Raw genomic sequence first — 23,920 nt, 5'->3', positions numbered from 1 at the left:
GGAGGGAGGGAGGGAGGGAGGGAGGGAGGGGAGAGGAGGGGAGGAGAGATAGATGTGTGATATGAGGGGAACACAATTGGGGACCAAAGGAGTGTAACAGATTACAACCTAGCCCCGGGTGTTCTACAGTAACAGATCACAGCCCTGTAGTGTTCTACAGTAACATATCACAGCCCTGTAGTGTTCTACAGTTAACAGATCACAGCCCTGTAGTGTTCTACAAGTAACAGATCACAGCTCTGTAACCGTAACATCACAATCAACCGTAACATATAAACCACTGTATCACTAGAACAACGGCACAGGAATTGTTTGATGAAAACAACACCAGAAGTTTCCCAGCTCACTGTTTTCAGACCAATGTAAAAGGTTTCATAAGACTAACAAAACAACGTTTTTTGGAGGTGAAATAACAAGCTACTTCTCAGTAGCAAATGTGTATTGAAATACCTCATCAGAGGAGGAGCCTGGAATGTAGCCACTGTACAGTAGAACGGAATATGTTGTTGATGGACTCTCTGAACATTAGACTACCCCCCACTGTGAGATACCGATCCAATTAAACAAACCAACCTAGAGGATGTTTGGGAGAGCGCTCTCATCACCATGCTGTATGCCAGTAGTATCTGGGCTGTAGAGGTGACTCTCCTTAGAGCCTGCAGTCTGTCCTGAGGGTCTCTCAGCGATGCAGCCTGCTCCCCCAGAGTCAGAGGGCCGGAGGAACCTAATAGCCCCTTAGTGTCAGTGCTGACCACACCTGTATACCAGAGATACACAATACATTACAACATCTGTGTGAGCATTTGAAAATATTTCAAATCTTATGTTTGAGTTAGTTTGAAACTTTCCCACGAATTCTCTGATTTTTTTTCAGAAATCCCAGTTGAAGAATTGTAGGTTGGAGGACTTCCTTGCAACTTATTCCCTGTTGATTCCAGAAATTCTCCAACCGTGGAGTTTTGGTATAATTCAGGGATTCTGCAACCCTAGTTTGCTGCATAATGCTGTGTGTGAAATACAGTACCTTTCTGGATCATTGACCCGTCAGGGTTACTGGTGCTGTTGACCAGCGCTCCCAGCGGGTCGTTTTCTGTGAAGGGGATGGGGTCTGGCACCAGCTTCTTTTCACTCAGACCCAGAGGCCTCAGCAACACCCCAAAGTCCTCCAGCCCAGTCAGACGGTCTGGGTCAGAGTCGTCTAGAGGGCCCAGCTCCCAGTCTTCTGGTTGGAAGAAGCAGATACCGTCATGAGTCATCTTTTTATTTATTTTAACCTCTTAGATCTCTAGGGGCGCTATTTCATTTTTGGATAAAAAACGTTCCCGTTTTAAGCGCGATATTTTGTCACGAAAAGATGCTCGACTATGCATATTCTTGACAGTTTTGGAAAGAAAACACTCTGAAGTTTCAGAATCTGCAAAGATTTTGTCTGTAAGTGCCCCAGAACTCATTCTACAGGCGAAACCAAGATGATGCATCACCCAGGAATTAGCAGAATTTCTGAAGCTCTGTTTTCCATTCTCTCCTTATATGGCTGTGATTGCGCAAGGAATGAGCCTACACTTCCTGTCGTTCGCCCAAGGTCTTAGCAGCATTGTGACGTATTTGTAGGCATATCATTGGAAGATTGACCATAAGAGACTACATTTTCCAAGTGTCCGCCTGGTGTCCTGCGTCGAATTCGGTGCGCAACTGCCAGCTGCTTCCACTTTACCATTTGATTCAGGGGAGAAAGCATGTGTCCAAGAACGATGTATCAATGAAGAGATATGTGAAAAACACCTTGATGATTGATTCTAAACAACGTTTGCCATGTTTTCAGTCGATATTATGGAGTTAATTTGGAAAAAAGTTTGCGTTTTGAGGACTGAATTTATGGATTTTTTTTGGTAGCCAAATGTGATGTATAAAACGGAGCTATTTCTAATACACAAGGAATCTTTTTGGAAAAACTGAGCATCTGCTATCTAACTGAGAGTATCCTCATTGAAAACATCAGAAGTTCTTCAAAGGTAAATGATTTTATTTGAAGGCTTTTATGTTTTTGTTAATGTTGCGTGCTGGATGCTAACGCTAATGCTAACGCTAAATGCTAACGCGAAATGCTAACTCTAGCTAGCTACTTTTACACAAATTATTGTTTTCCTATGGTTGAGAAGCATATTTTGAAAATCTGAGATGACAGTGTTGTTTACAAAAGGCTAAGCTTGAGAGATGGCATATTTATTTCATTTCATTTGCGATTTTCATAAATAGTTAACGTTGTGTTATGCTAATGAGCTTGCTGATAGATTTACACAATCCTGGATACAGGGGTTTTTTCATAGCTAAACGTGACGCAGAAAACGGAGCGATTTGTCCTAAACAAATAATCTTTCAGGAAAAACTGAACATTTGCTATCTGAGAGTCTCCTCATTGAAAACATCTGAAGTTCTTCAAAGGTAAATGATTTTTTTGAATGCTTTTCTGTTTTTTTGTGTAAATGTTGCCAGCTGAATGCTAATGCTAAATGCTACGTTAGCCATCAATACTGTTACACAAATGCTTGTTTTGCAATGGTTGAGAAGCATATTTTGAAAATCTGAGATGACAGTGTTGTTAACAAAAGGCTAAGCTTGAGAGCTAGCATATTTATTTCATTTCATTTGCGATTTTCATGAATAGTTAACGTTGCGTTATGGTAATGAGCTTGAGTCTGTATTCACGAACCCGGATCCGGGATGGGGAGATCAGAAAGGTTAAATGTATTTATTCATATTTTCATTTAATCTTTATTTAAGACCCTTGAGGTTAGAAACCTCTTTTGTGGAGGGGGTCCTGGATATGATTCACCAAACGATTCACTGTCTCCGAGCACATGGTGAATTTATTATAAGAAAACATTGGTTCACTGGGAGTCACTTAAACATATGATTCACAGAGCAGATAGAGGGTCAAATCCTTACCATCGGAGGTGCTGTCCAGTCGTCCAATTAAATCAGAAGCAAGCCCTTTCAATCTGAGGAGAGAGAGAAACAGTATGCCTGGGAGTAACTGACAGACTCAACTGTTGTAGTACTTTTAACAAGCATATACAGTGTTACTATGCCGCTCGAAGGACTATGAAAAAGAGCATATGTGTGTGTGACTCCTGCACAAATAAGGCACGATTAAGCATAAAGAGCATAAGTGTGTGTGAGTCCTGCACAAATAAGGCTTAAGCATAAAGAGGATTTCTTACTCACCGGTCATGTTTGGATCCAATCTCCCCTAGGTTAGCTGCCAGGTACTTCTCTCTACAGGTGCTACAGAGCAGGTAGTAAGGGCTACCGGACCCACACTCCCCTCCGAACCACCCGTCCACGTATACCCCAGTAGAGCGGTACCCTCGCCGCCCAGCGCTCTGGCCACAGCCCGGGTGATGCCTCTTCATGTGGTTGTTGAACTGCAGAGTCAGGGTGTTACACAGCTCACACTGTACCATGTCATGGGGCTGGTGCTCCTCGCCCCCCTGAGGGAAACAACAGCCATATCAACTGGACCGAACCAGGGTTGGGATCAATTCAACTTTTACAGTTACCTGCCTGAAATTGACTGATTTGAAATGGAATTGATTCCAACCCTGGCCTAAACCTTTTTTTCTAGTCCTATCCTACTGTTTGCTCTTTTTAATGAAGGCCGTTTGGAAGCCAAAACGTCATGTTTTTAAACTAAAAGTCATTGCGCTTATATATATTTCCCGGATCTGTGATTGTGAAATGTGATGTAGTACCTCGACCATCCAGAGGGTGTCTCTCTCCGAGCTGATGAACTCTCTAAACTGTAGCTCCTCATAGGGCTCTTCATGGTAGGGGTCATCCATGTACCCCAACTCTGACTCCTCCTCAGCAGCAAACGGGTGCGTCTCCGCCCTCTCCGGCCACTCAGACACCCCTGGGTCCTGCCTGTACAGCGGTGGGATGGGGTTGGGAGACGGAGAGTCTGGTTGAAGAAAGGATGGTGGTGGAAATATAGTAGGTTAGCAAGACGGAAAGAGTCACAATGAACAGTACATGACTGTCTCTGCCTAGTCTTTTCCCACTTCTTTTTTACACTTAAAAAGACAGATAGCCCTCCCAGAGGACAACACATGAAAGACAGATAGCCCTCCCAGAGGATAACACATGAAAGACAGATAGCCCTCCCAGAGGATAACATATGAAAGACAGATAGCCCTCCCAGAGGATAACATATGAAAGACAGATAGCCCTCCCAGAGGATAACACATGAAAGACAGATAGCCCTCCCAGAGGATAACACATGAAAGACAGATAGCCCTCCCAGAGGATAACATATGAAAGACAGATAGCCCTCCCAGAGGATAACACATGAAAGACAGATAGCCCTCCCATGTGAAAGACAGACAGCGTTTTTCAACCACTCCACAAATTTCTTGTTAACAAACTATAGTTTTGGCAAGTCGGTTAGGACATCTACTTTGTGCATGACACAAGTCATTTTCCAACAACTGTAACAGACAGATTATTTCACTTATAATTCACTGTATCACAATTCCGGTGGGTCAGAAGTTTACATACACTAAGTTGACTGTGCCTTTAAACATCTTGGAAAATTCCAGAAAATTATGTCATGGCTTTAGAAGCTTCTGATAGGCTAATTGACATCATTTGAGTCAATTGGAGGTGTACCTGTGGATGCATTTCAAGGCCTGCCTCTTTGCTTGACATCATGGGAAAATCAAAGAAATCAGCCAAGACCTCAGAAAAAAAATTGTGGAGCTCCACAAGTCTGGTTCATCCTTGGGAGCAATTTCCAAACCCCTGAAGGTGCCACGTTCGTCTGTACAAACAATAGTACGCAATAGTATGCAAGTATAAACACCATGGGACCACGCAGACGTCGTTCTGCCCCTGAACAAGGCAGTTAACCCACTGTTCCTAGTCCGTCATTGAAAATTTGAATTTGTTCTTAACCGACTTGCCTAGTTAATAAATAAAGGTAAAAAATGTTTTTTTAAATAAAACACTGCTCAGGAAGGAGACACGTTCTGTCTCCTTGAGATGAACATACTTTTGTGCGAAACGTGCAAATGAATCCCAGAACAACAGCAAAGGACCTTGTGAAGATGCTGGAAGAAACAGGTACAAATGTATCTATATCCACAGTAAAACGAGTCCTATATCGACATAACCTGAAAGGCCGCTCAGCAAGGAAGAAGACACTGCTCCAAAACCGGCATAAAAAAAAAACAGACTACGGTTTACAACTGCACATGGGGACAAAGATCGTACTTTTTTGGTCTGATGAAACAAAAATAGAACTGTTTGGCCATAATGACCATCGTTATGATTGGAGGAAAAAGGGGGAGGCTTGCAAGCTGAAGAACACCATCCCAATCGTGAAGCACAGGGGTGGCAGCATCATGTTGTGGGGGTGCTTTGCTGCAGGAGGGACTGGTGCACTTCACAAAATAGATGTCATCATATTGAAGCAACATCTCAAGACATCAGTCAGGAAGTTCAAGCTTGGTCGCAAATGGGTCTTCCAAATGGACATTGACCCCAAAATGGCTTAAGGACAACAAAGTCAAGGTATTGGAGTGGTCATCACAAAGCCCTGACCTCAATCCTATAGAACATTTGTGGGCAGAACTGAAAAAGCACGTGTGAGCAAGGAGGCCTTACAAACCTGACTCGGGTACACCAGCTCTGTCAGGAGGAATGGGCCAAAATTCACCCAATTTATTGTTAGAAGCTTGCTGAAGGCTACCCGAAACATTTGACCCAAGTTAAAGAATTTAAATGCAATGCTACCAAATACTAATTGAGTGTATGTAAACTTCTAACCCACTGGGAATGTGATGAAAGAAATAAAAGCTGAAATAAATAATTCTCTCTAATATTATTCTGACATTTCACATTCTTAAAATAAATTGGTGATCCTAACTGACGTAAAACAGGGAATTTTTACTAGGATTAAATGTCAGAAAATGTGAAAAACTGAGGTAAAATGTATTTGGCTAAGGTGTATGCAAACTTCCGACTTCAACAGTATGTGACTCTTTTCAGGAAACTAGGCGTATGTTGCGCGTCACTACTTCACAGGAGAGACATTTGAACGTAAACTTTTTTTATTTTTATGTTTGCGTTTTTTTGGCAGTAATGCCTCGTGGAACGTGAACTTTCATGTGCCTTAATAACAAACTTGTATGCCATCTGTAAATACAAATAACATTGCTAAATTATGAGCCTAGTTGGTTTAGCCACAGAAAAAGCGGGCAACCTTCCCGCTAGCCATGATTGGCTAAGATAATGAGTGGGCTGGACATGCCGCGAGATGAGTTCGGATTGGTCTGCCATGTAGCACGCTTCTGTCTATAACATGAGCTAGTCAGTATGTGTCGGTAATCATTTCTAATGCAGCTTTTTTGAAAGATATCATGTAGTAGAACTGCATAAGTATTGCTCTCCACTTTCTGGAGGACCGAGTTTTGAAATCAGTAGAATTAGAATATGATAGCTAAGGAAATGGAGAAAATTCTGGCGTTTAATTGCAAATATGCAGACGGGGTCGAAAAGAGAACACAGAAGGCTCCGGATTACATCTTCAAACTAAGGGCAACCATGGCATCCGTGAAAGAGAGGGAGAAGCATCCATCCATATATACGGGTAAGAGAGTCTAGCTAGCTACATTTTCAGATATTACACGTTTCTAATTTTGTCAGAAAGTAGTTTTCCTTTCAAGGTAAAGTGTTAGCTAGCATGCTAACATTAGCTGGCTGGCTAGCTAACATTACATGAATGATCTGTGTAGGAATACTATTTGTCTCTCAGAGCCATTTGCATTGCTAGTTATAGCCTAATGTTAGCTAGCTAACATTGACCCTGGTTGGTTAGCTTCCTGCAGATTCCGATTCACGTTATGAGTTTATGGTTCATTGTTTAGCTAGCTAGCAACATGTAAACAAAAGATTACACTATGCAAGTAACTATTTCAATAGAATGTTTATGATGTCACTGCGACAACTGTCTATAGACGTAGCTAGTAAATTCGCTCTGGCTATCTGCTCCGATTTCAGAGCACTCTCGTCTGAGGGTGCCAGAGCGCAGAATAACTGACGAATCTACGAATGCTCAACACCCGTTGAATATGGCCGGTGTCAGTAAACATTGGCAAAAAAATTATGTAATTATATTGTTGCCAGCAGCACAGTTGCAATCACCAATGCTCTGGATAACATAAAAACAGCCTTACTAGCTCTGCTGGGACTGGTAAAATGGTCAGTTCTCTAATTTGTGTCTGGAAGTTGCTTGCAAGCTAGCCAACGTTAGCCAGTTAGCTTGGGTGCTTGACTGCCGTTAGGTCAGAACGCTCGGATCAAACTTACTTTTCGGGCCAGAGCATCCAGTGGGTGCTCCGAGAGTGAAAAAGCTCTGAGTTTACTAACGGCCAATCTGACAACGCTCTGAGTTTACTAACGGCCAATCTGACAACGCTCTGAATTTACTAACGGCCAATCTGACAACGCTCTGAGTTTACTAACGGCCAATCTGACAACGCTATGAGTTTACTAACGGCCAATCTGACAACGCTCTGAGTTTACTAACGGCCAATCTGACAACGCTCTGAGTTTACTAACGGCCAATCTGACAACGCTCTGAGTTTACTAACTCTCAGAGCGCACTTAGGCACTCCAGATTAAATTTCTGAACACACCCGTAGTATAAACCAGCCTTTAGTCTTGAAATCTTTAGTACATGGCCTCACATGTGAATCCTTAAAGAGGATAACATAGAAAAGCAGTGTACTGCACTTTGCTTAATGCCCCTCAATCCACACAGAATCCTTTCCTAACACCAGCAAGGCAGAGTTGTCCGCATACAGCAGGAGTTTACATTTCACTGCTGCTGGTATTTCATTTACATGTAACAGGAACAGTAGAGGTCCTAGTATGAGGCCCGAGGGACACCACATGATATCCCCTTAGTCTCAGATAGAATCCCATCAATGTCACAGACAGAGAGCTTCGGGTCAGCTACCCAAATATCTTCCTGTTGGAGGTTGTGCTGACCTGCTCTCCTAAAGGATGTTCTGTGCCCCAAGCTGGAGCGCTGGCGTCTGGCCGGGGGAGGCCTGTTCCTGGTCAGGTGGACATCTAGGAAGTTCTCCCTCTCCACCAGGTCCAGGCCCGCCAGCAGACTGCAACACAATAACATAACAGTAACTAATCTTCCAACTCAACCAAGCCAACACAATCTTTGTTTCTGTGAATAATCTATTGATGTCAATCTCTCGAACTGACTTGCGTCTTCAATTTTTCTTGAAACAATCATATTGAATTTATGACTGACTAATCGACACAGCTCTACTACCCTTAACTCAATGGATTAAATTTTTTTTTTTAAATATTGTTTCTGTGTCTGACCTTTCGTTGGGTTCGCTGGTGGGGGCCTCGGGGCACTGTACGGTCTCCGGTCCGTCAGGGGAGGGGGTTTCAGTGGTAGAGGCTCCTGCTGGCTGGCTCTCCATCTGCAGCTCCTCAGTCAGGGGGTGCTCCAACATCCAGCTAGCCAGCACCTCGATGGTCCGTGAGTCTACTTCACCTGCCACACCTGGGGTCAAAGGTCAAGGAGAGGTAAGAGATCAAGTCCAAGTGAGGGGACACAGGCCCTTTTTTAAAAAGGGGGATATTGCATTAAGGCAATGACAATAGAAGTCAAAATCAATCATTTGAAAGGGACACGTTATACAGGAGTGTTAGATTGGAAAGTTTGTGATGGAAGTACACTCAATCCAAACTAATATGGGGAAGAAAGACGACAGTACTAGCGAAGGAGTAAAGAAACAAAAGTGTGAGAGACGGAGAGTGAGGGTCCTATTCAATCTAATTCAACGACTAGGTTCATAGTATAAAAGTATAAAATAGAATTTGTATTGAAAACATGCACGTGCGGATTCATGTGCTTAACCAAACAGTGGTGTTTACAATTAACCTGAACTGTATATGAATCGATATCAATATCTAAAAATGCTTTCTCACTATACAGAAAAATTAGGTAAAGTAGTCCAGAAACCTGGTTAACAGGGCTTAATTGAGAGGAGCCAGACAGATTTGAGTGGGGTACAGTATGCCAAGGAGAGGGAACAGAAAATTACAATTTGTATCACCATGAGCCTATCATTTCACATATTTGCTGGCTGGTTTGAAATTTTTTTTAGATTATAATCTAATGAAAAAAATGCCTAACAACAAAAATGCCTAACAACGTCTATTGTAAATCAGGAGTTGGAACCAGTTCAGGGAACAAAATCAAAAACAGAATAACAGAATCAGAACCGGGAATGAAAGTGATCTATCCTGTTCCCGGAACAGAACTGTTTTTTTTTAAAGCATGGGAACCGGTTAATAACGTTATTTTATGTTTTCAAGTCCACAAAAAAAACGCAACAAAGCACCTATGCAAAGTTCTCACTCTGTCACTCAGAAACTTCTTCCAGTGTCTGAAGAACGGAATTAACTTTCTCAATGCTCGTTATTAAGGATACTATAGTTATCACGTTTCACATTGGATTTATCAACTACAAAAAGGTAAGATGTGTTTTTAATTCTAGTGCCGCTCTGCACACACAAGCTCGTTAGCTAGCTAGCTACAGTAGCTCTTGTCCAACATTAAGCCAACTCTCGGGAGTTCAAAGACATTTTAAAGTTCCTCCATAGAAGTCGCTCTTCCATAGGTATTATTCTGCGGGCCAAATTCATATAATGCATGTCATAACAAGATGCCCAGCGCGCCAAGCCTTCTCCTCCAACCTCTCTCGCTCTCTCCCCACCAGTCGCATCTCGTGCCCTACACTTGTCTATCTATCATGCACGTAAACAACTATAGCTGGGCCGTACCATAGTAAGTTGCTCTATCCGAACTGATTAGTGAAGTAATTTAAGGTTTAAAAACCCCCAATATAAACTAACTTTTTTGGGGTCCGAAACGGTTCAGAACGTTATTTTCCTTGTCAGAAAAGTGGAATGGACTTAATAAAAGAATAGTTATTTTCAGAACGAAACAATTGGGAAATAATTTTGGTTCCAACCCCTGATTTGTAAAATACTAGTGTCTATACCACGACCCGTTTCGATAGGCCGCATGCAAAGAGGAAAGACATAGGAGTAGACCTAAAAGAAAGAAACCCAGACCCCTCTGGAAAAGCAGGAACAAGTCTACAACACAGAAAGCGGATGGAGCACAGTACACACCACACTTAACACACAGAGCGCAGCGACAGCAATACCTGCTGCCTCCATGGCCTTGTAGATATGTCTCATAGAGAAGCCCATTTCTAGTAAGCGGACTGGGACAAACATTTGAGGCCGTTCTAGAAATTGAGGAGACAAAAAAAAAGGTAAAAGAAAAACAAGCCAACAAATCTGTCATCGACAGTAAAATGTTTGACATGTCATCATACAATGAAGGCAACGACAACTTCCTATCGGGCTGAAATGCAAAACTCTTTCAGTAAGAACATACTGTAAATAAGGTATTTTTGATTTTTATTTTGAATACATTTGCAAAAAATATATAAAAACCTGGTTTTGCTTTGTCATGATGAGGTATTGTGTGTAGATTGATGAGGGGGAAAAAAATATTTAATCCATTTTAGAATAAGGCTGTAAAGTAACAAAATGTGGAAAAAGGGGAAGGGGTCTGAATACTTTCCCGAATGCACTGTAAGTACTATTGCAGTAACAGCACTCAAAGTCCTTACAAACAAACAAAAGTTTACTTATTTTACCACAAGAAGTCCCTAAATTGATTTGCAGAACAGTGTGAACTCATTGAGCAGGCTGCACCTTTCCCAAAACAATTGTCACCATCCTAAAAAAATGATTTGGTTTTTATACAGAAAGAACTGGATGAATTCTCTATGTAAGAGAATTTCCTGTTGCTCTATTTAGGACTGTTCATTTTCAACACAAATTCATGGTCCCATTCAAGCAATGTGAGTAGATGACAAACTGATTTCATGCATGCAATCAATCAACTCTTCATATACAAATACACAAGCTCTGGTTGTCAAAAATCAAGCACTCATAACAGAAATAACCAGCTGGACAATGAACATTAGCCGGGCATGTCATTCAACATGCCATGACATGCAACAGGCAGACATAAAGTTCCCCGTGAGCATTACAGTATCTATTCTGTCTTGTTATTGACGGAGCGGAGTTGATCTATAGCCTGCTCTCAGATCTGTCTGCGCTGTATAACCAACTGCAAACATATCTGGGACCAGGCTAGTTGGTCCGTGTTGCTGTGTGACTGGTTCTCTTATTGAATGAGATGGGCAGCACACCATAAAAGGCTGTTTACACATGCAGATCAATTCTGATCTTTTGCCACTAATTGGTCTTTTAACCAATCAGATCAGATCTTTTTGCCACTAATTGGTCTTTTAACCAATCAGATCAGATCTTTTTGCCACTAATTGGTCTTTTAACCAACCAGATCAGATCTTTTGCCACTAATTGGGCAAAAAAAAAACAGAATTGGGCTGCCTATCTAAACCCAGCCAAATTGCCTTCAATCTTCCATGTATTTGTTTTTCTTACCCGCGCCACGGCTCCTGGCCTGAGAATTAGCGCAGGGCTCCATGAAGCTGGTCTGCTGCTCTGTGAAGCCCTCACAGGAAGACGAGGTGGCCAGGCCGAAGCCTGGGCCGGGACCGTGCAACATGGGGGGGTTATTAACCAGGCCGGCCAGGGTAGGGAACCGTGCTAACACCATCCGCCTAGAGGAAGCCAAGCCAACAACACAGTGGTAGTGGGCTGCATTTAGCACAAAGACAGCTGAGATACAGAGGCACCACTGGTTGTGTGTTAGGACTAGAAGTTCCTGGACAGAAGGGAGCCCACAGAATGGAGCCCACTGACAATTAGAGGCTTCCAATTCTCTTCATAGCCTCATCATCAGAGATAGAACACGTTTGTTACATTTAACATGTAGGGCCGATTGCTCCATTGAAAATGTCCAGGAAACCGCCTCATAGAGTTGAACTGTGCTGTAAGTCTGCTCGTCTTTGGGAAGCCAGCAGTTAGATCAGAACCAGGAGGAGTTGCAGCAGAGCTGAAGCCTTGGGAGGGTTAGACAGAGCACAGTCTCATTTCACACACTCACCACCACTCTGAGTCTTCTGTGTCTCAGACGAGCTGCCGACTGATATGGATCTGGAGCAGGAACATCAACAACCCAGGCTGTCAATGGAAAGTGTGTGTGTGTGTGTGTGTGTGTGTGTACCCTGAAAAGGACTAAGAACTACTGTGATTCCGACATTAACCTTCATTAATGACTAAACGTACCATAACATAGAAATAGAATTACATAGAAATAGAATCTATGTATGGATCTGTACTCACTGCAGGAGGTTGATGGGGAGGAAGGGGTTAAAGTTCTCCAGGCCATCGGCCTGCAGCGCAGAGAGCAGGGAAGCAGCCAGGTCATTGGTGGAGGACGAGGCAGAGGCTCCGTTTGATTGACTGAAGATGGCGGTGCCCTCTGACCCCGTGCTGTAGAGAGACACAGAGCTGGAAGTCTTTGACAGCGGCTGGAACGAGGAGTGGTGACCAGGCTCTACAGGGAGAAATTAGAAATAAATGATTTTAAATTATTCTTCAGCGGCAACAACAAGCTAAATTCGCAAGAACTTCAATTTTGAACAAGTCTAAAAAAAAAACAAGAATTTCGTACCACTCGTTAAGCTTAACCTTTCACACAATAACCCAGAGAGAAATACGAAGCCATATTGGACTGGCCAAACCAGAGGACTATTCGTCTATTCTGAACATTACATTTTCTATAAGCCAATAATAACGGTACTAGTACCCTTCCAGTCTTTGGTTACTTTGTCCTCCTGCAGTCTGTTGAGAGTTCCTTTGAAGATTAGGACCTGAGCTCTCTCTAGGTCTGACAGGGACACACTCTGTTTGATAGGGCAGGGTCGCACAGCCCACTTCACCATGCTCCGCACCATAAACTGTAGCACAGACCTAGGAACACCATCATGGAAATACTGGAATTCAACGACAGAGTTATGCTAGATAGTTTTATTTCATTTTAAATAATTGCTTGTTTTTAACTGTATATGTAAATGTCATTTTATTTGGGTATTTGAAAAGCACTATATGAATCATATGTGTGTATTATATTCTGAATTTGTTTTTGAAAAATAAATTCAAAATCAATCTACCTCATTTCAGCAGCGTTGCTGTCTTCTCCGGCTGGGCCAGGGCTCAAACCAGAGTCCCCTGGCTTAGCCTGGTCAGGGCTGCTACTGGTCAGGATGGCAGCAGTAGAGGGGTCTTGATGCTTTGGCACCAGCAGCAGGTCAGTAAACTTCCCACAGCTGAGGATGACAGCCAGGGACTTTAAGGCTCCCAGCAGGAGGTAGGAAACCCTTACAGCCCGGAGCTCCAGGGAGAAGACATCTGGCTGGGGCTTGGTCTGATGGGGGGAGGGGGTCGGTAGGGTTGGGGTTGGAGTTGGGGGGCAGGAGGACGAGGTACTACCCTCCTCTGGATCGTCACAGGACTCTGAGAGCGCTCTAGTTGGGGACGGGTGACTGTTCCTCTCCCTCTCTCCTTCCCTCTCCTCCGTCTCCTCTGTTAGCCCAGTGCCTCTTTCAATGTCATCATCGTCCATCATGACACGGGCGATGTCTTCATCTAGCCTGCGTTCCAGCACGCTCCGAGGGATGCTCCATCCCTCCTCTTCCTGCTCGGAGGAGCAGCTCTTCCTGGTTCTCCCTGTGCCTCCTCCTCGTCCCCGGGCCTCCTCCTGCTCCTCCAGGAGGCCGGTCAGGAAGATCAGGTCTAAGAGGACAGAGGGTTTGAGGCCTCGGAATCTGCTGACGTCACACTGGGGCACGTCACAGGGCTCCAAGGAGGAGAGCGGAGTATCGCTGGGTGACCAAGAATTCAGGAAGCTTTGGTTAGTGGTGAGAGAACCAGGACATGAAACAGATGGAGAGGGAGGGAGGAAATGAAGGAGGGAGGACAAAAAAAAAGAAGAAGAGAAACAAAAAGAAGGAAGAAAAGGGAAAGGTAAGAAGGGTGAATTAGGTAACCGAGGGAAAGACACATGATTAAAACAGAACAGAAATAAACAGAAAAGAAAGACAGACACGCACAACAGAACAGGATGGAACTGTAGAGAGACAGACACAACAGAACAGGATGGAACTGTAGAGAGACAGAACAGGATGGAACTGTAGAGAGACAGACACAACAGAACAGGATGGAACTGTAGAGAGACAGACACAACAGAACAGGATGGAACTGTAGAGAGACAGAACAGGATGGAACTGTAGAGAGACAGAACAGGATGGAACTGTAGAGAGACAGACACAACAGAACAGGATGGAACTGTAGAGAGACAGACACAACAGAACAGGATGGAACTGTAGAGAGACAGAACAGGATGGAACTGTAGAGAGACAGAACAGTATGGAACTGGAGAGAGACATAACAGAATGAAACTGGAGAGAGACAGAACAGAATGGAACTGTAGAGACAGACAGACAACAGAACAGGATGGAACTGTAGACAGACAGACAACAGGATGGAACTGTAGAGAGACAGAACAGGATGGAACTGTAGAGAGACAGAACAGGATGGAACTGTAGAGAGACAGAACAGGATGGAACTGTAGACAGACAGAACAGGATGGAACTGTAGACAGAGAACAGGATGGAACTGTAGACAGACAAAACAGGATGGAACTGTAGAGAGACAGAACAGGATGGAACTGTAGAGACAGACAGACAACAGAACAGGATGGAACTGTAGACAGACAGACAACAGGATGGAACTGTAGAGAGACAGAACAGGATGGAACTGTAGAGAGACAGAACAGGATGGAACTGTAGACAGACAGAACAGGATGGAACTGTAGACAGAGAACAGGATGGAACTGTAGACAGACAAAACAGGATGGAACTGTAGAGAGACAGAACAGGATGGAACTGTAGACAGACAGAACAGAATGGAACTGTAGAGACAGACAGACAACAGAACAGGATGGAACTGTAGACAGACAGACAACAGGATGGAACTGTAGAGAGACAGAACAGGATGGAACTGTAGAGAGACAGAACAGGATGGAACTGTAGAGAGACAGAACAGGATGGAACTGTAGACAGACAGAACAGGATGGAACTGTAGACAGAGAACAGGATGGAACTGTAGACAGACAAAACAGGATGGAACTGTAGAGAGACAGAACAGGATGGAACTGTAGAGACAGACAGACAACAGAACAGGATGGAACTGTAGACAGACAGACAACAGGATGGAACTGTAGAGAGACAGAACAGGATGGAACTGTAGAGAGACAGAACAGGATGGAACTGTAGACAGACAGAACAGGATGGAACTGTAGACAGAGAACAGGATGGAACTGTAGACAGACAAAACAGGATGGAACTGTAGAGAGACAGAACAGGATGGAACTGTAGACAGACAGAACAGAACAGAATGGAACTGGAGACAGACACAACAGGATGGAACTGTAGACAGACACAACAGGATGGAACTGTAGACAGACAGAACAGAATGGAACTGTAGAGACAGAACAGAATGGAACTGGAGACAGAACAGAATGGAACTGGAGACAGACACAACAGGATGGAACTGTAGACAGACACAACAGGATGGAACTGTAGAGAGACAGAACAGGATGGAACTGTAGAGAGACAGAACAGGATGGAACTGTAGACAGACAGAACAGAATGGAACTGTAGAGACAGAACAGAATGGAACTGGAGACAGACACAACAGGATGGAACTGTAGACAGACACAACAGGATGGAACTGTAGAGAGACACAACAGGATGGAACTGTAGAGAGACAGAACAGGATGGAACTGTAGAGAGACAGAACAGAATGGAACTGGAGAGAGACAGAACAGAATGGAACTGTAAAGAGACAGAACAGGATGGAACTGTAGACAGACAGAACAGAACAGGATGGAACTGTAGAGAGACAGAACAGAATGGAACTGTAGAGAGACACAACAGGATGGAACTGTAGACAGACACAACAGGATGGAACTGTAGAGAGACAGAACAGGATGGAACTGTAGAGAGACAGACACAACAGAACAGGATGGAACTGGAGAGAGACAGACACAACAGAACATGATGGAACTGGAGAGAGACAGACACAACAGAACAGGATGGATCACAAAAGTCTGGAAATAAACAGCACTGTGCATGAAAACAATTCTCTACAGTTGAGTGTGTGTGTGTGTGTGTGTGTAATCTCTACTGTAATACCTGACAGAGAGGTCAGCCTCCTCCCATTGAAGCTTGGCTAGGGGGCTTCCTTCCTTCAGTACCCCCAGCAGGGTAGCCCTTCTCCCACTGGGTTTGTGCAGGCAGAGCCCCCCTGCCCGGAGCCCACTGTCCACTCCTCCGATCAGGGCCAGCACCGGCCACACCTCAGAGCACAAAGCACCCAGTTGGGTCTCAGAGAGGCCTGAAGGTCCCGTCACCAAGTCTCCTGGTTCTACAGTCTCCTCTCCAACACAACTCCTGACCTGCTCCTTGTTCTTCTCCCTTTCATCAATTCCTTTAGGTCTTGGGCCTGCTGGATTAACAGGGACAGATAAGAAATCAGATAAACTCCCAGGGGGCGCAGTGGTCTAGGGCACTGCATCGCAACGCTAGCTGTGCCACCAGAGACTCTGGGTTCGCGCCCGTGACGTGACGCACAATTGTCCTAGCGTCGTCCGGGTTAGGGAGGGTTTGGCCGGTAGGGATATCCTTGTCTCATCGCGCACCAGCGCCTCCTGTGGCAGGCCGGGCACAGTGCAGTGCCAGGTGCACGGTGTTTCCTCCAACACATTGGTGCGGCTGGCTTCCGGGTTGGATGCGCGCTGTGTTAAGAAGCAGTGCGGCTTGGTTGGGTTGTGTTCCGGAGGACGCATGACCTTCGACCTCCGTACGGGAGTTGTAGCGATGAGACAAGATAGTAACTACAAATAATTGAATACTACGAAATTGGGGAGAAAAAGGGGGTACATTTTTTTTTTTTTTTTTTTTATATTATTAAAAATCAGATAAAGAAACTAAGTGACAGTTACTTTTCATCTTTTTAAGGCTACATTTACATTTTAGTCAGATATAGACTGAAGCAGAACATACAGACTTAAATCAGTGTATTCAACTAAAATAGGTACAACAGCCACATCACGATCACAGCATAGTAAAAACGTCTTCAAATACCACTAGCCTTCCAGACAATGCTGAATAGCTACAGTTAGTTTGAGCTCTTTCTCTATTCTGTGAACGTATTCAGGTGTGTAAATGTGTAAACGTGTGACTTGTTTTGGTAATCAGTGGCTGTATTGGAGAGGGAGGGGTTTCATCTTCTGAGTATATATCACCAACTTCTCAGCCTCCATCTCAGCGTACTTCATTCTATATCTAGAATATATCATATATATATATTCTATATCTAGAGGACTCCTGATATCTCCAGGAGTGATTATTTGTTGTGGTCTAGTACTGTCTTTTTCCTAGCTAGGACCAACTAGTTAAAGTGCTGCCTGTCTTCCCAGTGGTCTACTTTGGTGTATGAACTGCTGACTGTCTTCCCAGTGGTCTACTTTGGTGTATGAACTGCTGACTGTCTTCCCAGTGGTCTACTTTGGTGTATGAACTGCTGACTGTCTTCCCAGTGGTCTACTTTGGTGTATAAAGTGCTGCCTGCTCATCATTGGCAGATAGACACATCAACCAGGATCAAGGGGCAGGGCAATGTGTGACTTGTTTTGGTAACCAGTGGCTGTATTGGAGGGGGGAGTGGTTTCATCTCTCCTAGGCAATCAGCAATTAGTACAGGGAGGTGCTCTCTCCTCGGCTGCTAGGCAATTGGCAATTAGTTCGTCATTCTCCACTGGTTTCTCAGTGGCAGCTGTTAGTTCATCCGAGTTGTTCGTGGAAGGCTCCACACCACTCTCTCAGTATCTTACCTAGTTATTTATAGATTCTCATTTTGATCTTTTGGAGCTCTGTGTTTTCTCTACCCGTTCGCTCATCTACCTGAAGGCTTTCCAGACGCTTCCCCCCTCTCGGCTGCTACCCTTCTAATTTAGTGTACCCTGCGCGCGCACCAACCATGGAATTCTCAGGTCTCTGGCAGCTCTTGGAACTGCCGATCTGCGATCAAGAACGCAGAGTTCATCTCAGCCTGTGCTGCCCTTCAGTCTCTTGCCTTGTTCCAGAGAGGGATCACCCCAGAGAACACTGCTACTCCAGCTGCTCTTTCTTCATCTGATTGTTTTCTCTCATAGTCCGAGAGCATCTGGTCGTCGCAGTGGTGGCACAGGCTAACTCATTTCTCCCTCACCTGTCCATCTCCTCATTTGAATTCCACACTGTCACGGGTCCACTCAAAATTAACGTTGTCATCTACAGACCACCAGGTACCCTGGGAGAGTTGACACCTTGATAAGCTAATTTCCTGAAGATTGGCTCACCGCTCTTCGTACTTGGCGACTTCAACCTCCCGACATCTGCCTTCGATTAATTTATTTCCCCTCCTTGCCTCTTGACCTCACCCTTTCCCAATCCCCTCCAACTCAAAAAGCAGGCAATACGCTTGACAATCTTTTACTAGAGGCTGCTCGCCTACTAATCTTACTGCAACGCCTCTCCAGGTCTCTCATCACTACTTTGATTTCCTTTTCTGTCTCCCTTTCCTCCAATCCTGAACACTCAGCCGCTACCCAGATGGTCGTGTGCGGACGCAATATTCTCTCTCTCCCACTACTCTTTCCTCTTCTATCATCTCTCCCCTCTGCTAAATCCTTCTCCCTCCTGTCTCCTGATTCTGCCTCTGACACTTCTCCTCATCCCATGATTTGCACCGTCCCCTTTCCTCCAGGTTGGCTCGGGCCTCCCCTCCTGCTCCATGGCTGAGTGACTGATTGCGAGCTTACAGAACAAGGCTGCGGGTAGCTGAGCAAAAATGGAGGAAAACTAAACTTCCAGAAGACCTATAATCCTTTCAGTCCCTTCTCTCTACCTTCTCTTCCTCTGGATCTCCTGCTAAAGCCACCTTCTATCACTACATGTCAAGCTTCTGCCTCTAGGAAACTCTTTTCTACTTTTTCCTCCCACCTAAATCTTCCACCCCCTCCAGACATCCGCTACTCAGTCCACTGGTCTCAACTCACACAGAACTACCCTAAGCCTTGACCTCTTTCTCCCCTCTCTCTCTTGACTAGTGAGGTCTGGCCTCCAGACAACCTGCCATCCTCCCTTCTCCAGACTATCTCTGGAGACCTTCTCCCATTCCTGAATTCTCTCATCAACTCATTCCTCACCACTGGCACTGCGTCCCCTCAAGAAACGAACACTGACGTCAACTATAGACCTGTATCCTTTTCTTTCCAAAACACTTGAGGATGCTGTCTCTGAACAACTTTCATCTCAGAATGATCTTCTTGACCCTAACCAGTCAGGCTTCAAGACAGGTCACTAAACTGAGACTGCTCTTCTCTTTGTCACGGAGGCTCTCCGCACTGCCAAAGCTGACTCTCTCTCCTCTCATCCTCCTACATCTATACCTTGCCTTCAACACCCTGAACCATCAGATCCTCCTCTCCACCCTCTTAGGGCTGGGCATCTCAGGCTCTGCACACTCCTGTATTGCATCCAACCTAGCAGGTCTCTCCTACCAGGTGACATGGAGAGGACCTGTGTCTGCCCCACGTACTCTCACTACTGTTGTCCCCCAGGGCTCGGTTCTAGTCCCTCTTCACTTCTCACCAAGTCAGTCATATCCTCACATGGTCTCTCCTATCATTGCTATGCGGGTGACACTTAAATATTTTTCTCTTTCTGACACCCAACTGGGATGTCGGAACTGCTCTTCCTCGGGGGGGGGGGGGGAATGCCTTCTCGCTCAAATACCTCTCCATCACGGTTGACAACTCCAGTGTCACCCTCCCAGAGTGCAAAGAACTGTGACGTAACCCTGGACAACACCCTGTCGTTCTCTGCAAACATCAAAGCAGTGACTCATTCCTGCAGGTTCATGTTCTACAACATCAGTAGAGTACGACCCGACCTCACACAGGAAGAGGAACATCCGTAGAGTACGACCCTACCTCTCACAGGAAGTGGCACAGGTTCTTAATCCAGGCATTTGTCTTCTCCCGTCTGGACTACTGAAACTCGCTGTTGGCTGGGCTCCCAGCTTGCGCCATCAAACCCAGAAACTGATCCAGAATGCTGCAGCGCTCTTGGTTTTCAACCTTCCCAGGTTCTGTAACCTCGTTCCTGCGCACACTCCACACAACCAAGACCGTGGTGCTTACCGACAGAACAACGAGAGGAACTGCCCCTCCCTACCTTCAGACTAAGGTCAAACCCTACACCCCAACCTGAGCATTCCGTTCTGCCACCTCAGGTCTCTTGACCCTCCAGCCCAGTCCAAGCTCTTCTCTGCCCCGGCAGCCCAATGTTGGAACCAGCTTCCCCCAGAGCACAGTCTCTGCCCATCTCCCCGAAAACCCATCTCCCCAAAAACATATGAAAACCCTTACCTCTTCAAACAGTATCTTAAATAATCCTCCTCATCGTGAACCCCCCCTCCCTCAAATAAAAAAATAACAACCAGAATTTGATAGATAGATATGTTATTGATGAAAAATGTACTTTCTATGCCTGTGATATGTAGTTGTCCCACCTCACTATTTTAAGATGAATGTACTAACTAAGTCACTCTGGATAAGAGCGTCTGCTAAATGACTAGAAAGCTAAATGTATGATACTGCTAGTGTGTGTGCGCCCAGTGGCTGACCATGTTTGACGGTCCCCAGGCCTCCCTCCTTCATGAGCGGTCCTATGAGCTCCAGCCGGCTCTGCATGTGCTGGTTGATGTGTTGTGTCCAGTAGCCGTCACACTGGTGCAGCCTGCGGAGGAGCTGCACCGTGGCCTCCAGCAGTACTGTGGTGCGGGGGGAACACAGTGGTTCGCCAGGCAGCAGGTCACTGGGCATGCCTCTCATCTGGAGGTCACACAGCGCCACCTATGGGTAGAGCAGGGTAGTGGTGTCCTACTTTAGTCCATTGAAAGCAGACTGATAGCATTATACTTGTAACTTAGTAACTTCAAAATGTTACATAGACATCTACCTTGTATTAAAAGAGCCAATTAAAGACACACACACACACACACACACACACCTTCTCTCCAGGGTTGCTGCTGTAGAATAACACACAAGGGTACAACTCCGTGGCCTCCACACCTTCAAAAGCCAACTTAGGCTCCTGTCAACAAGACACAATATTAGGCATGTCCTAATGATATTCAGACGAATATCCTATGCCTACCAGCAACAAATGTCACGTAAATAAAAGTATTTTATTGTATACAGACCTTGTTGTTCTTGGCAAAAGAGATGGTTCTAGCCTCCATGTCCAGGATGCAGGTGATGGTGTCTCCCTGAGTGAAAGATGGCAGGGCCCGGCCCAGCTCCCCTCCGTGGTACAGACTACCGCTGTAGGCCCGGTACAGCCACATGTCTGTGGTGGTGCGGTGGTTGTAGTCCCGGATGGGCCAGCGAGACACTCCGATACAAGTGCCCTCGTTCCCTTTGTTCTCCTTGGTGATGTTGAACTGGAGAAGGGGAGATGAAGAAGTGGAATTAGGAGGATACAATGTTGCCCGATTTCATGATTTAATCATTGACATTGTAGTCAAACTGTACAGAATCACTTATCTACAAATCACATTGCATCCTAAATACTTCTACTCAGTATGATCAAGATTACCTAGACTAACCTGTGGCCCCGCACATTGACTCTGTACCGGTAGCCCCTGTATATTGACTCAGTACCGGTAGCCCCTGTATATTGACTCTGTACCGGTACCCCCTGTATATTGACTCTGTACCGGTACCCCCTGTATATTGACTCTGTACCGGTACCCCCTGTATATTGACTCTGTACCGGTACCCCCTGTATATTGACTCTGTACCGGTAGCCCCTGTATATTGACTCTGTACCGGTACCCCCTGTATATTGACTCTGTACCGGTACCCCCTGTATATTGACTCTGTACCGGTACCCCCTGTATATTGACTCTGTACCGGTACCCCCTGTATATTGACTCTGTACCGGTACCCCCTGTATATTGACTCTGTACCGGTACCCCCTGTATATTGACTCTGTACCGGTACCCCCTGTATATTGACTCTGTACCGGTACCCCCTGTATATTGACTCTGTACCGGTAGCCCCTGTATATTGACTCTGTACCGGTAGCCCCTGTATATTGACTCTGTACCGGTAGCCCCTGTATATTGACTCTGTACCGGTACCCCCTGTATATTGACTCTGTACCGGTAGCCCCTGTATATTGACTCTGTACCGGTAGCCCCTGTATATTGACTCTGTACCGGTAGCCCCTGTATATTGACTCTGTACCGGTACCCCCTGTATATTGACTCTGTACCGGTAGCCCCTGTATATTGACTCTGTACCGGTACCCCCTGTATATTGACTCTGTACCGGTAGCCCCTGTATATTGACTCTGTACCGGTAGCCCCTGTATATTGACTCTGTACCGGTACCCCCTGTATATTGACTCTGTACCGGTACCCCCTGTATATTGACTCTGTACCGGTACCCCCTGTATATTGACTCTGTACCGGTAGCCCCTGTATATTGACTCTGTACCGGTAGCCCCTGTATATTGACTCTGTACCGGTACCCCCTGTATATTGACTCTGTACCGGTAGCCCCTGTATATTGACTCTGTACCGGTACCCCCTGTATATTGACTCTGTACCGGTACCCCCTGTATATTGACTCTGTACCGGTACCCCCTGTATATTGACTCTGTACCGGTACCCCCTGTATATTGACTCTGTACCGGTACCCCCTGTATATTGACTCTGTACCGGTACCCCCTGTATATTGACTCTGTACCGGTACCCCCTGTATATTGACTCTGTACCGGTACCCCCTGTATATTGACTCTGTACCGGTACCCCCTGTATATTGACTCTGTACCGGTACCCCCTGTATATTGACTCTGTACCGGTACCCCCTGTATATTGACTCTGTACCGGTACCCCCTGTATATTGACTCTGTACCGGTACCCCCTGTATATTGACTCTGTACCGGTACCCCCTGTATATAGCCTCGCTATTGTTATTTTACTGCTGCTCTTTAATTATTTGTTACTTTTTTTCTTAAAGCATTGTTGGTTAAGAGCTTGTAAGTAAGCATTTCACAGTAAGGTTTACACATGTTGTATTCTGTGCATCTGACAAATCAAATTTGATTAGATTTTTGATTAGCGATTCTGTGCCTCACCTTGAATCCTAAAATACTACTATTCAGTACGATCAAGATTAGAGATTCTGTGCCTCACCTTGCTCAAATGGATCCTCTCAAACACACTGATTAACTAGTACAGACAGCCTACAGTCCATAAAAAGCAGCCTGAGGTGATGTAGTGGCAAGGCGGTAGCGACGAGGCCGTACACCTTCCCTTCTGAGCCATCTTATATTATCCTGTACATTTTACTCATTAAATAAAGTACTTTAATACCCCCCCCCTTACCTTCCATATGAAGCAGCCGGAGTTGATGGCTGTGGTGGCGAGGCCGTACCCCTTCCCTCCTGATCCATGAGAGAGGACGTTGCCGCTCTCCAACGAGCAGCAGATCAGCTTGTAGGGGTCAAAGGAGAAGTCTCCAATAGGAATAGACTCATCTTCACTTCCTGGGTCCTGGAACACAGCATGAACATGAATAGCATTTAGTATACGATTTTATCCTAAGTGACTAAGAGTAGGTTGCTAATCCACGACCTTACAGGGACGTTCCTAACCCACGACCTTACAGGGACGTTCCTAACCCACGATCTTA

General features: G+C 45.2%; 1 protein-coding gene and 1 long non-coding RNA gene across 21 annotated transcripts in view; one reads left to right on the top strand and one right to left on the bottom strand.

Annotated features, from left to right (window-relative positions):
- LOC110536778 (putative E3 ubiquitin-protein ligase HERC1) overlaps positions 1–23,920 on the bottom strand; it is a 103,403-nt gene that overhangs the window by 36,762 nt on the left and 42,721 nt on the right. For 2 of the 20 annotated variants that reach the window (XM_036936839.2, XM_090191641.1), the window contains exons 35-51: positions 23,614–23,781; positions 21,421–21,660; positions 21,228–21,311; positions 20,842–21,070; positions 16,305–16,617; positions 13,221–13,955; positions 12,857–13,020; positions 12,391–12,604; positions 12,152–12,201; positions 10,269–10,352; positions 8,407–8,593; positions 8,053–8,180; positions 3,753–3,961; positions 3,226–3,491; positions 2,947–2,999; positions 1,025–1,222; positions 574–757 (exon numbers count right to left, since the gene is read on the bottom strand). In XM_036936839.2, the coding sequence (XP_036792734.2) occupies positions 574–757; positions 1,025–1,222; positions 2,947–2,999; positions 3,226–3,491; positions 3,753–3,961; positions 8,053–8,180; positions 8,407–8,593; positions 10,269–10,352; positions 12,152–12,201; positions 12,391–12,604; positions 12,857–13,020; positions 13,221–13,955; positions 16,305–16,617; positions 20,842–21,070; positions 21,228–21,311; positions 21,421–21,660; positions 23,614–23,781 (3,506 nt within the window). Of the gene's footprint in view, positions 1–573; positions 758–1,024; positions 1,223–2,946; positions 3,000–3,225; positions 3,492–3,752; positions 3,962–8,052; positions 8,181–8,406; positions 8,594–10,268; positions 10,353–11,586; positions 12,108–12,151; positions 12,202–12,390; positions 12,605–12,856; positions 13,021–13,220; positions 13,956–16,304; positions 16,618–20,841; positions 21,071–21,227; positions 21,312–21,420; positions 21,661–23,613; positions 23,782–23,920 lie in introns of those variants that run through there. The other 18 variants (XM_036936833.2, XM_036936837.2, XM_036936838.2 and 15 more) reach the window with 14 other exon arrangements.
- LOC149979068 (uncharacterized) overlaps positions 1,874–23,920 on the top strand; it is a 96,489-nt gene continuing 74,442 nt past the window's right edge. Inside the window, exons 1-2 of the long non-coding RNA XR_016484868.1 lie at positions 1,874–2,012; positions 2,381–2,442. This is a non-coding gene — a long non-coding RNA (uncharacterized LOC149979068). The remainder of the gene's footprint in view (positions 2,013–2,380; positions 2,443–23,920) is intronic.

Source organism: Oncorhynchus mykiss, chromosome 12, assembly GCF_057628025.1.
Source record: "Oncorhynchus mykiss isolate SJ-2025 chromosome 12, ASM5762802v1, whole genome shotgun sequence".
Classification (NCBI taxonomy): Eukaryota; Metazoa; Chordata; class Actinopteri; order Salmoniformes; family Salmonidae; genus Oncorhynchus; species Oncorhynchus mykiss.
Note: the sequence above shows the minus strand (reverse complement) of the source record. Positions and strands in the feature narration are given on the sequence as shown.